The sequence below is a fragment of the Episyrphus balteatus genome, chromosome 1, assembly GCF_945859705.1.
Source record: "Episyrphus balteatus chromosome 1, idEpiBalt1.1, whole genome shotgun sequence".
In the NCBI taxonomy this organism is placed as follows: domain Eukaryota; kingdom Metazoa; phylum Arthropoda; class Insecta; order Diptera; family Syrphidae; genus Episyrphus; species Episyrphus balteatus.
The window spans coordinates 93970944-93984784 of NC_079134.1; the positions used below are offsets into that span (position 1 = coordinate 93970944).

At 32.0% G+C, this 13841-nt stretch overlaps 1 protein-coding gene across 4 annotated transcripts in view; it reads right to left on the bottom strand.

Moving 5' to 3' along the window:
• Positions 1 to 13841, bottom strand: part of LOC129906432 (USP6 N-terminal-like protein) — a 442462-nt gene that overhangs the window by 224682 nt on the left and 203939 nt on the right. Inside the window, exon 7 of one of the 4 annotated variants that reach the window (XM_055982209.1) lies at positions 13209 to 13709. The exons of the other annotated variants lie outside the window; for them this stretch is intronic. Coding sequence (XP_055838184.1) covers positions 13606 to 13709 — 104 coding nt within the window. The 3' untranslated portion in view covers positions 13209 to 13605. Of the gene's footprint in view, positions 1 to 13208; positions 13710 to 13841 lie in introns of those variants that run through there. 4 annotated transcript variants of the gene reach the window in all.

Genomic DNA, 13841 nt, shown 5'->3' on the forward strand with positions numbered 1-13841 from the left:
CAAGATATAAGCTTTTTAAGCGGCTTTGTTTTGGAGACTTTTCTGTTTAATTTTTTGTTTGTTATTTTGAACTTAAAACTCTCCAAGAAGAGAGTTGATATAGTTAGTTAAAAAAGCTTATACCTTGATTTCTATTTGTCGTATCACCAAGATTGAGGTATTGAGGCTTAGGGGAAATGACAGAGCATCATTCTTTATATTCAGAACGTGAATATTTTTGCTTACATAGCCTACTCACATTAATTGGAAAACTCGCGTTGTTTAACCCTCCGAAAACCATATAAAGCCGTGATTAAAAGCTCCCAGACTTTTGAATACGTCATTAGAAGGCATAAGGCTATAAAACTGCATACTCACATTTTTAGCCCGGGAGCCAGTGTCATTAATTTTTGAAAGATTTGGTAATGGATGAATTTATTTTTTTCGGGTAGTTTTTAAGTTAGAAAAGCATAAAATCGATGCCTGCAGGCGCACCCGTAGTGCATTAATTTACAGTTAATTTTCAAAGTTGCAAAAAAAAGGAGGTCACATGTCTAACATGCTAACACCTGAAACCTGTCTAAAACTTTAGTTGGCATTGCCTTGAGAAAAAAAAAACATGCCTGCCACCTGTACAGTGGGGCGAAGTTATCCTGCCGCTGACCTAAGGTTGTAAAAAAAATCGTAAAATTGTTATATGTGCTAATGGCTAAAATATGTTCAGATAATTAGTAGGGTGGGTCAAAAAAATCGAAATTCTTTTTTTTGATTTGGTACTCCGAAAAATCGATTGCTGGACCCCTCTAGAATATACACACCAAATATGAGCTCTTTATATTAATGGGAAGGTCCTCCGCTTTGCAATTTTCCATTTTTACATCAAGCTTCTACTAAAAAAAAATTATTTGTTTATTAATTGACTTTTTAGCAAATTTCTTTTCATATTCTTATAGGAAATTGAACGCTTTACAAAAAAGGCCTAATACACTTTTTTCGTTTATCTAACCGTTGAATAGATATTTGAGGTAAAAAAATCGAGAAAATCTTTAAAAATTCGTTTTTTGGTCTTAATTTTGTAACAAACTGAAAAATTATAATCATCAAACGCGCAAGACATATTCTTGTTGGAAATTGACTGCTCCACAAAAAAGGTCTTGTTAACTTTTTTCATTAATCTAACCATTCTAAAGATATTAGAGGACAAAGTTAAAAAAAAATATAAAAACTTTTTATATTTAAAAAAAAATTCCAATTCACTGAAACTTCATTATTTTCCAATTAACCAGATATATTCTTGTAGGGGCTTCAACGTTCTACAAAAAATTCCTTGGAATCAAATTGATTGCTTTAACCGTTTAGAAGATATTCGTATCCAAACCAATACTCACTGATTTCAATAGTTTTTTTATGACCCGTATGCATTGCGATTTGGATACGAATATCTTCTAAACGGTTAAAGCAATCAATTTGATTCCAAGGAATTTTTTGTAGAACGTTTAAGCCCCTACAAGAATATATCTGGCTAATTTGTAAATAATGAAGTTTCAGTGAATTGGAATTTTTTTTTAAAATATAAAAAGTTTTTATATTTTTTTTTAACTTTGGCCTCTAATATCTTTAGAATGGTTAGATTAATGAAAAAAGTTAACAAGACCTTTTTTGTGGAGCAGTCAATTTCCAACAAGAATATGTCTTGCGCGTTTGATGATTATAATTTTTCAGTTTGTTACAAAATTAAGACCAAAAAACGAATTTTTAAAGATTTTCTCTATTTTTTTACCTCAAATATCTATTCAACGGTTAGATAAACGAAAAAAGTGTATTAGGCCTTTTTTGTAGAGCGTTCAATTTCCTACAAGAATCTGAAAAGAAATTTGCTAAAAAGTCAATTAATAAAAAAAATATTTTTTTTTAGTAGAAGCTTGATGTAAAAATGGAAAATTGCAAAGCGGAGGACTTTCCTATTAATATAAAGAGCTCATATTTGGTGTGTATATTCTAGAGGGGTCTAGCAATCGATTTTTCGGAGTACCAAATCAAAAAAAAGAATTTCGATTTTTTTGACCCACCCTAATAATTAGTTTGACATTTGAACTAGAGGAAAAACTATGCCTGCCGCTTGCGTCGTGGGGAGAAGTCACCGGCAGGATCCAAAATAGTCGCACACCTTCATACTGTATACACTCCAAAAACATTTTGTTTTTAGGTAGAAATCTGTGAGAGAGCTGAACATCGTAGACTTTTTGATAAAGAACGCCGAAAAAATAGTTATATCAGCTCTAAAAGTCTTGTATCACTCAAAAAAAGGGGCAAAAGGGGGAAAACACCTTTTTTCATCTATTACACTGTGCAAGTTTTTTGAAAAATTTTTTTGAGACAGGTGCGCGATTAACTGTTTCGCCCTATTTCGGACCCGAGAAACCGATTGGCGTCATTAGTTTTTCGATTTATCGGTACGACTTCGAACAAAATTTTTTTTGAAAGATTTTTAATTATTTTGAGAATTTTTCACTTTTTTTCGTAATTTTTCAACCAAAAACAATATTTATATTGCTAATAATTCTGCTCAAACGTTATTTGCTACCAGTAGAAAGACATTATAAACTATTTTGAACAATTTTCTTGAAAATTTACTGATTTTTTTGAAAAAATTTAAAAAAATCGAAATTTTTTACATTGTTTATCGTTTTTTCGCTGTTTTTGTTCTCTTTTGCACAAATACATTGCATGTTTTCCATTAAAAATTAATTTAGCTGTTAATTTAGTGTTGGTTAAACTTTGACAGTCTATCGATAGCATCGATAACAAAAAAATATCGAGTATATCGATATTTCACAAAACTATCGATAGTTTCAACACTTCCAAATTATTTTACCACAAGGTTACCGATATTATCGATAGTTTTTTCTCAAAACTATCGATATAATCGATAATGGAAACTATCGATATCTACCAAACACTATGTTAATTCGTTGTTTATATCCAATGTCAAACGAAAACTTAACTTGTAGTTCAAATTGTGTTTAATTAATTTCAAAGCTATCGATAATATCGGTAGCCTTGTGGTACAATAATTTGGAAGTATTGAAACTATCGATAGTTTTGTGAAGTATCGATATACTCGATATTTTTTTGTTATCGATGCTATCGATAGACTGTCAAAGTTTAACCAACACTAAACTAACAGTTAAATTAATTTTTAATGGAAAACATGCAATGTATTTGTGCAAAAAAGAACAAAAACAGCGAAAAACGATAAACAATGTAAAAAATTTCGATTTTTTTTAATTTTTTCAAAAAAATCACTAAATTTTCAAATAAATTGTTCAAAATAGTTTATAATGTCTTTCTACTGGTAGCAAATAACGTTTGAGCAGAATTATTAGCAATATAAATATTGTTTTTGGTTGAAAAATTACGAAAAAAAGTGAAAAATTGTCAAAATAATTGAAAATCTTTCAAAAAAAATTTTGTTCGAAGTCGTACCGATAAATCGAAAAACTAATGACGCCAATCGATTTCTCGGGTCCGAAATAGGGCGAAACAGTTATTCGCGCGCCTGTCAAGAATTTCGACTTGCACAGTGTTATTATTTAATTTTATCTAATCAGCTATGAAACTAAATGTATAAAAGAATATACATATATTTTGTATAGATTAAATAAGACCATCGAATTTTTAAAACTGAACAAGTACTTAATTACAAAAATTTTGAAAAACAGAAGTTTGAAATTTTATTTTTCCATTTTTTTTTGTTGAATATTGTTGAAATTGCCCCCTCACCCGCTAAACGAGGGGGAATAGACCCCCCTCCCATACAATTTTTTTCTTGTCTCGACCAATCTACACGCTCTAGCTTTTTGACACATTCCTTCTGAATAACCCTGTATATCAAGCAACCATAAAAAAAAGTATTTTTAACCCCTTTTCTCCTTCTTTGTATCCCTTTTCGTATATTATTGTTATAAGGTATTTATCTATGCAAAATATATGTATATTCTTGTATACATTTAGTTTCATAGCTGATTAGATAAAATTAAATAATTAATAGATGAAAAAAGGTGTTTTCCCCCTTTTTTTGAGTGATACAAAACTTTTAGAGCTGATATAATTATTTTTTCGGCGTTCTTTATCAAAAAGTCTACGAAATTCAGCTCTCTCACAGATTTCTACCTAAAAACAAAATGTTTTTGGAGTGTAGGTATACATACGGTGACCATCCGTCCCGGTTTACCCGGGACTGTCCCGTATTTCTCCAGCTTGTCCCTGGTTTTTATTTAAGAAACCCGGGACGTATAAGCGTCCCGTATTTTGTTATTTGTCCCGTGATTGTCCCGTATTTGGACATTCTCTGATTTTTGTATTCAATATTTTAAATACTTTGTACGGAAAACAAGAAAACAGTGGCTGGAAATTAAATTTTTTCTAATTTTTCGGATAAAGCATTAAGCATAGTACGCAGCTGAAGCAAAACGAAAATTGTTTTAAGTCTCCAAAGTCAAAAAACTTTCACTGCAAGAAGAATTGCCTGGACAAATAAATGGGAGTGACACATATATTCTAGCACAGGTAAGAATTTCGTTACGTAAGCTGCGTACTGTGCAACGAAAAGCAACATTTTGTGCTGGTTTTGTATGAGAGTTTTCGTTTAGCATCTAGAGTAGGATTTAGTTTTTTTTTAATGTTCGTCAATTATTAAGTTCCAGCTTCTGTTTGTCAGTTGCTACACTAGGTAAAATGTTTTCGAATAAAGAACATGTTAAAAGTTGTGTTAAAGATCATAAAATTTCAAAATCATTTAAAATAAAATTAATATGTTAAAAAACAGCTCTCCCGATTTTGATTAAAAAATATATTTTTTTAGAAGTTATTAACAGACATTATTATAAAACCATTTTCTTGATTTCTGACTTCGTAAACGACTTAAATGATTTCAACAAAAACGCTTCCATAAAATACTTTAGGAAATCTTGATATCAAAATAAAGAAAAATTATGAAAACTCATTTAAAAAAATTTAATTTTTTTGAAAAATCAATATTTTCAAAACAATCCAACGAATTTTTTATCTGTCCCGGGTTCCGCTTCCAGAAATATGGTCACCGTAGGTATACAGTATGAAGGTGTGCGACTATTTTGGATCTTGCCGCTGACTTCTCCCCACGACGCGACGCAAGCGGCAGGCATAGTTTTTCCTCTAGTTTAAATATCAAACTAATTATCTGAACATATTTCAGCCATTAGCACATATAACAATTTTACGATTTTTTTTACAACTTTAGGTCAGCGGCAGGATAACTTCGCCCCACTGTACAGGTGGCAGGCATGGTTTTTTTCTCAAGGCAATGCCAATTAACGTTTTAGACAGGTTTCAGGTGTTAGCATGTTAGACATGTGACCTCCTTTTTTTGCAACTTTAACAATTTTTTGCCACTTTTTGCACCACTATTTGTTATGTGTTTCAAATAAAAGACTTTTAAGTATTTTAACTTAAATATAAAAGAGAACTTTATTAAAAGACTTCAAGTATAAGACTGACTTAAAATAAACTTAATAACTATTAATACAATGTTGATGAATGATTGCAGTGCATGTGTGTTTGTTAATATATAAAGATGATAGAAAGTATTAGCTATAGTTGTGGTATTAGTATTATATAAAGTTTATACCTTTTAGTTCTACTTTATACAACATCTCCCTTTATATAATTATTTATTTATTTTTTTTTTGTATGAAATATATTTGAAAGATATTTGAAATATATTAAAATGCATTTAGCAATTCAATAACTTAATTATAAAATTAAACAATTCAAATTTTCAATTTTAAATTTTAATAATTCAATAATGCTACGATTAGAAAAATGCAATTATATGTTACGAAAATTATTTTAATCAAACGCGAATCGACTCGGTGGCGCTACTGTTCTTCCGAAGCGAGTTACATAATCAGGCGTTGGAGTGAGGCTATTCGAATCACTAGAATGAGGTACATCTTCATTACTTTTTCCTTCAACGGACAATGATTCTTGTTGAATTTTTTCATTTTGAATTTGGTCACTATTTTCAGATGTAATTTTTTCAGCGTCAATTGAGGATCCCTCTAGGAGATGCTCCCTATTACGACGATATTCTGAACCATCATTTGAACTAATTATGTAAGATCGAGGCTCTTGTCATTTCTGCAAAACTATACCTACCTGGTTCCCAATTAGAAATTGGAGTTTTCTTATAGAAAATATTTTGACCATCGGTCAATGTTGGTAAGGTCTTAGCATTTTTGTCATAGTAATTACGGGTCTTATTTTGCTGGAGTTTAATTTTCCTATTATGCTCATCAAGGTCAACATTCACAGGCTTTAAATTTTCATTTAAAACGGGAAGTTTTGTTTTTAATTGCCTAGACATTAAAAGTTCGGAAGGCGAGTTAATGTTTCCCTTACGAGTTGTCCTATAGTGCAAAAGAGCAACATATGGATCTGAATGTGTTTCGTGACATTTTTTAAGCATTTTTTTTAATAGTCTGAACAGATCTTTCAGCCAATCCATTGAACCTAGGAAAATATGGACTTGAGGTAACATGGTCAATTCCCCATTTTTCAGAAAAATTTTTAAACTCCTCAGAGTTGAAAGGGGGTCCATTTACACTCAACATAATGGTTGAAATTCCATGACTAGCCCAGTCGGGATGTACAAAAAATTAAGCTGAAATGGAAATAATTAGATCGTGCAATTTTTTTTCATAGGACGGTAGAGGGGATCACCTAGAGCTTAAAACCAGTTTTTCGGGAAAATCGACCTTGTGCTTAAGCCACCATCTTGGTTTAAAGGTAAAACACGTTTTAGTGAATAACTCGGCCATTTTTAATTTTTGACAAAAATTATTAAAACTTGTAGAAAATTTTATTTTCTAGGGTCAATGTGGGTAAATGTAAACAGGGGTAAATGAGAACATGGCTCATAACAAGCTTCAGTTAAATCTCTTTGACGCATACATAAGTACAAATCGCGGACGCATGTATCTTTTAACTTATACGTCAAACTCATTGCTGTCAAGAGAGAATTCATTCGACGAGCGTATTTTCCGTGAAAGATAATTTTTTAAAGTGTCAAACAAGTCGTTAGTCTTTCAGAAATATTAAAAATTTTTGCAGATTCAATTAAGTCAGTACAATTTGCAAACACTTTTTAGTTTCGAATTTTGATGTAGATTCTATGTGAAACAAACAAATTTTAAAATACAGGACATTTATGTCGATTTGCATGTGTTTACATTTACCCCAGAATATTTTTCATGATGGGAAAATGTAAACAACGTAGGGGGAAGTGGTCACCCTTCGTACACGGTCACCCTTCGTACAGTGAGCTTAAAACAAAAACTAAACGGTATTCAAACACGTGCTTACTAGTGTGCATAGACATAGTAGGCGCCGAGCTGCTAGATAAATTTTGAATCCTAAGTGCAACGGATTCGGTCGCCACAAGGCTTTTAGTGTTTTTTAGTGCTCTGAGTAATTTTTTTATGTACATTTGATGTCATGTTGTGTTTAAGTTAAGTATGTTTTTGGCTAAACAGTAATGAAGAATTGTTGTTTAAAGTGTTAAATTTGTGTTTTAATTATAAATATTGCAAAATCTCAGTACATTTTTTCAAAAATCGATTTTTCTGCATTATGTACAGCTTGGGGAGCATTCGTACAGTCAAACATGGGGCACATTCGTATGCATACGTATGCCCGCCAGTAAATTTTCTTGAGCAGATAACAATCAAAACACGGAGTTACAGTTTTATTGAAATGAAATTTAAACCTCTATAATAAGTTTTTCGCATTCTATAGTAAATTAAGGTTGGTATTTTTATATATGTAAATAATAATTTGTTTCAGAATCATCGAATCGCGAAAAATTAAGTTTTTTATTTGTTTTTGTTTTTTTCTGATTCAAGTTCAATTAATTAATAAATTAATAAGTAATTAAATGTTTTAAAACTCATATTTGGCATTTGACAAATCAAAAGTTAGTCAAATTAACGTTTTAAATATCCTGTACGAATGTACCCCATGTGCTGTACGAAGGTACCCCACGGGTGGGGAGGATTCGTACAAAAATCTAGTCCCAGTAAAATGGCTATAACTATTTAAGCCTTTGACTTGGAAGTGTCAAATTTTTTTGTAAAGTGTAATAATATACATATTACAAATAAAGTCCATTTTCCCGAAGCTGGAGTGAGTAAATAAATAACTAAAAATAAATAAGTAAAAACTGTACGAAGGGTGACCACTTCCCCCTATTCTGGGGGTAAATGTAAACATGTATTTTTGCTGAAATTATTGGTTTTAATAAAAATAAAGTAGTTTTAGTTAATTACTATTGCTAAAGTGCCACGGAGTCACACTTTAAAGTAGCCAACACATCGTTTTCAGTGAATGTTGTTGCAAAATCGGTCATTGACGTAAAAAAAATAAAAATATGACGTTCAGAGCTGCTCAGGATGCATATTGGGTTCCTATATAAAGAATCAAAGGAAGAAAACAAAAACTTTTATTGGCATTTGAAAAAGTTTTTTTCAAATACCTTCTTGAACGTTTTTCAAGTCGTTATCCATATAATAAAGAGGAAAATCTAAATTTTAAACCACTGTTTACATTAACCCCGAATTTGTAAAAAAACACAAACATGGTGGGGTATTTGTAAACATGCCATATTTGACAGCAATTTAAACAATTTGGTTAATATTTGTTTATATTTATAAAAAAGAATTGCCATCATTTCATATTTGCATTTGAAGATACCTGTCAAGTTGTTCCGTAAAATCATATTAAAATCTAAAGTCAAAAGAAAAAAAAAGACATGAAATTGTTTACATTTACCCACATTGACCCTATAACTTTTATCTTCATAAATTTTTCTATATGACCCATGTTTTTCGAGTTAATTTGAAAAAACTATACCCCTACTCAGCTTAAATTTTATACCCGCTTTGATAATAGATTTTAAGATCAACGCAATATGGAGTGTTTTTATATGTTTTTGGAGATGAGAAATCTAGCTGCAATGTTAGTTTTTGCAAATTCCTGAAATTTTATAAACAAAAGGAACTATCTCAAAATCGGTAAGTGTCGTTTTAAACAAAATAAGTAAATATTATAACTGATGTCTAGCAAGACAATAAAGTCTTTGAATTTTTCAAATCGGTTCATTAATCCCTGAGATATGACCAATTGTTTATAATAAAAGCTTAAAAGAGAGAGTGAGTTATAAACAATTGGTCATATCTCAGGCATTAATGAAGCGATTTGAAAAAAACAAAGACTTAATTGTCTTGCTAGACATCAGTTATAATATTTACTAATTTTGTTTAAAACGACACTTACCGATTTTGAGATAAGTCCTTTTGTTTATAAAATTTCTAGAATTTGCAAAAACTAACATTGCGGCTAGATTTATTATCCCCAAAAACATATAAAAACACTCCCATATTGCGTTGATCCTAAAATCTATAATCAAAGTGGGTATAAAGTTTAAGCTGAGTAGGGGTATAGTTTTTTTCAAATTAACTCGAAAAATATGGGTCATATAGAAAAATTTATAAAGATAAAAGTTATAGAAAATAAAATTTTCTACAAGTTTTACATATATAATTTTTGTCAAAAGTTAAAAATGGCCGAGTTATTCGCTAAAACGTATTTTACCTTTAAACCAAGATGGTGGCTTAAGCACAAGGTCGATTTTCCCGAAAAACTGGTTTTAAGCTCTCAGTGATCCCCTCTACCGTCCTATGAAAAAAAATTGCACGATCTAATTTTTTCCATTTGAAATGTTTAATTCGACTGGGCTAGACGGGCGAAAATAGACTTGAGATGAGTTATGACGACATTACTTGAATAACTTTTATTTAATTGTGCAATCTCAATATATTTTGAGAAAAAATCGACGACCAATAAATACATACATTTATTGAATTCAAATAAATCCATACCGATTTTGAACCATGGAATAGATACAACATTATGAAATTGAATTGGTTCTTTTTGGTTTTTCGAGCGGTGGCGAATACATACGTCACAATTTTTTATGACGTTTAAAATGTCTTGGTCAATATTTGGCCAGTAAATTGATTGTTTGGCTAGATTTCTACATCTTTCTATACCCATGTGTCCTTCATGCAAAAGCATTAAAATATTATGGCGCATTTTTGAAGGAATCACTAGGCGATTTGCCTTGTACAATAGCGAATCTATTACTTCGAATTCATTTCGAATATTATAATATGGCATTAACAATTCATTAATTTTGGATTTGTTGTTTGGCATTACATTATCCTCTTTCGTTTCTTTTTGATTTTCTTCATATTTTGACTTTGACATTGATAATGGACGAGAAGAAAGAACTAAATTGCAATGAAGACTAATGTCTTTGTCAAATTCCGTTAGAGTTGCGTTTGGCATTGCAGCATGAGACAATGTGTCGGCGACATACATGTACTTTCCAGGTTTAAAAATAACTTTTAAATCATATGCTAAGAGTCTTAGCATAAATCGCTGTAACCGTGCTGGGACTTTATATAATGCCTTTTCGAAAAGAGGAACCAAGGGCTTATGGTCCGTCTCAACTAACACTGACTTGCCAAAAGCAAAAGCGTGGAATTTTGTACATCCAAATAAAATCGCGAAAAGCTCTTTCTCGATTTGAGCGTAGTTTTGTTGAGACGATGTTAGTGTAGCTGAGGCGTACGCAATAGGATTTCCATCATGAGAAATTACAGCTCCAACTGCACTCTGTGACGCGTCAACTGAAAGTGTCAATGGTTTATTGACATCGAAATAAGTTAGGACTGGTGTGTTGGAAATCAACTCTTTCAGTTTTTGAAACTCTTTTTCATGGTCATCGGACCAATGCCATTCTACATCTTTCTTTAACAGATTACGCAAATTTACATTTTGAGTAGACATGCCCTTTACGAATGTACCTAAATAATTCACCATACCCAGGAAACGTTGTAACTCCGTCTTGGACTTTGTCCTGGGTATAGCACAAATCGCTTCAACTTTGGATGGATCGGGACGAACACCATCATGACTAAATAAATGACCGATAAAAGTTACTTCAGTTTGACAAAATTTCGACTTTGTAGGATTAAATTTTAAACCTATATCCCTGGCTCTAAGTAAAACTAACTTTAATATTTTGTCATGCTGTTCTTTGGTCTTTGCATGAATCAAAAAATCATCTATATATATTTCTAGGTTTGGAATATCACTGAACTGTTTGACCATTTCACAATGAAAAATTTCCGGCGCTGCATTTATTCCAAAAGGTAGGCGCAAAAAACGACGACGACCGAAAGGCGTATGAAAAGTGCACAACATTGAAGATTCTTCATCTAGCTGAATCATCCAAAAGCCCGAGTTTGCATCTAAAACGGAAAAATATTTTGAACCACTCAAATGAGCTTTAAAATCTTCCACGTTTGGAAATTGAAAATGTGGGCGAAGAATCGCCTTGTTTAAATTACGCGGATCAAGACAAAAACGTTAATTCCCATTGGGTTTTTTAACCAAGACAATAGAGTTAACCCACGGAGTAGGCTCTTTGACTTCTTTTATTACATTTAATCGTTCTAATCTTTCGAGCTCTTTTTTAAAATCCGACTTTAACGCGACATCACATTTAACTTTAAAATGGCACTTTTCTTTTAAACAACCTAAACCCTCAAAAACATCTTTAAAATCTTTTATAAAATTGCGCAAATTGTGAATATCATTTTCATTTTTAGAACACATTGCATTGACATTTAGATTAAATTCATCATTTTTCTTAATTAATTTCATTTCAAGACACGTTTTAACACCTATAAGACACTTGCAATCAATTTCTACAATAATAAATTTGATTTATAAACTATATTTTTATAAGTACAATCTAGCATGCAATATCCTAATGAATAAATTTTTTCACCACTAAACGTTATTAAATTTTGATTACTTGATTTAATATAATTACTAGATAATCCAAGTGTTTGTAGTTGATTGGCAGACATGACATTACCTTGAGCTCCTGTGTCAAGTTGACAGGAAATGTTGCAGTTGTTTATCTGCAAAGACACATGCCACTGGGGCTCATCTTCGTCATGTTGATAACGTGGTTGATTCTGGATCTGATGATGAGAATTATGATGACGTTGCTGGTTCTCGTTCTGCTGTTGTAGAACGCCAATAAACAATGATGACAAGACTGATTCTGTATCAGACACATCAGGCATAAATTCGATGTTGCGGACTTGAATATTTCTTGGGCACATTTTCGAAAAATGATCTTTACCTCTACACCTATAGCAAGTTACACCGATAGCTCGACATGTGTATTTGTGAACCTGTCCACAATTTTTACACAAATTCTTACCGTTCGATGAAGTGTACTGTGAACTCTGCTGATGATAGTTTTTTGGAACGGTTTGTTGTTGGCTGTGGCGTGAGTAGCGGGAATAGTTTTGACGATTTGAAGACGATTTTATATGAGACTGTGGTGATGACGACGATGACGTATTGGTTTTGTATGGCTGACGAGCTGGCTTCGAAAATTGACGATGATGAGGATGACGATGGGTTTCTGATGACGAGTTGTTGTTTTGCCTATGCAAAGCACCGATGAAACTGCTTGTTTGCTGGGCTTGCAATTGTTGGACGTGCTCTTTGTTGAGCTCCATGCTTCTGGATATTAGGACTGCTTTTTCCAAACTGATTTTTTCTTCATTGAGAAGTTTTTCTTTTAGATGAGAAAACTTGTTGTGAAGTCCACAAACGAATATGTCGCGTACCAAGTCCTCACGTATGCTTCCAAAGTCGCATGTCAGACTTAAGTTTTTTTAGCGAAGTGACAAATTCATCTATGGATTCGTCTGGACCTTGCCGCCTGGAAAAAAATGAATATCTTTCCATTACAATGTTCACCTTTGGAAGAAAGTAAGCATCCAGTTTTTTCACAAGGGCATCGTATGTGATTTTATCCAGATCTTCATTGAAAGAATTGAATATATGCAGTGAATCAGGACCCATGTAATGAAGTAACAATGCTACTTTTCTGCTATCTGTTTGCTCCTCGAGACTAGAAGCACGTAAATAGATTTTAAATAGACTGAGCCAGTGCTTCCACACGGCTGGCAAATTTGTGCTTTTTAGGTTTAGTTGTGACACCGATGATACAGGTGTCATTGCTGATGACACAGTTGTCATTGCTGGGGGCACTTCTTCATTTTTGGGCGGCATGAATTGCGTTTATACTTTTTTTTTTTAAGACTTAGTGACACACACCTGACACCATGTGTGTGTTTCAAATAAAAGACTTTTAAGTATTTTAACTTAAATATAAAAGAGAACTTTATTAAAAGACTTCAAGTATAAGACTGACTTCAAATAAACTTAATAACTATTAATACAATGTTGATGAATGATTGCAGTGCATGTGTGTTTGTTAATATATAAAGATGATAGAAAGTATTAGCTATAGTTGTGGTATTAGTATTATATAAAGTTTATACCTTTTAGTTCTACTTTATACAACACTATTGAGGTGGCAGGCATCGATTTTGTTGATTAACTTTGCTATATTACTACAGATAAAAAAATAATTCAAGTGTTAGCATCTCTAACATTGAATAATGACGCTGGCTCCCGGGCTATTTGGTTATACCTCCACTCCCAAAATTTACTGTGGGCTCTCGGTCTATTATATTCTGTAAGCAAACAAAATTCACCAAATTTGATCAGACAGTAAATCTAATATCCCAATTTGCATATAAAAATGAAAAAAAAAATCAAAAGTACATTTTGAATTTTCTGATGTATTTGAAGACCAAGGCTAAAAA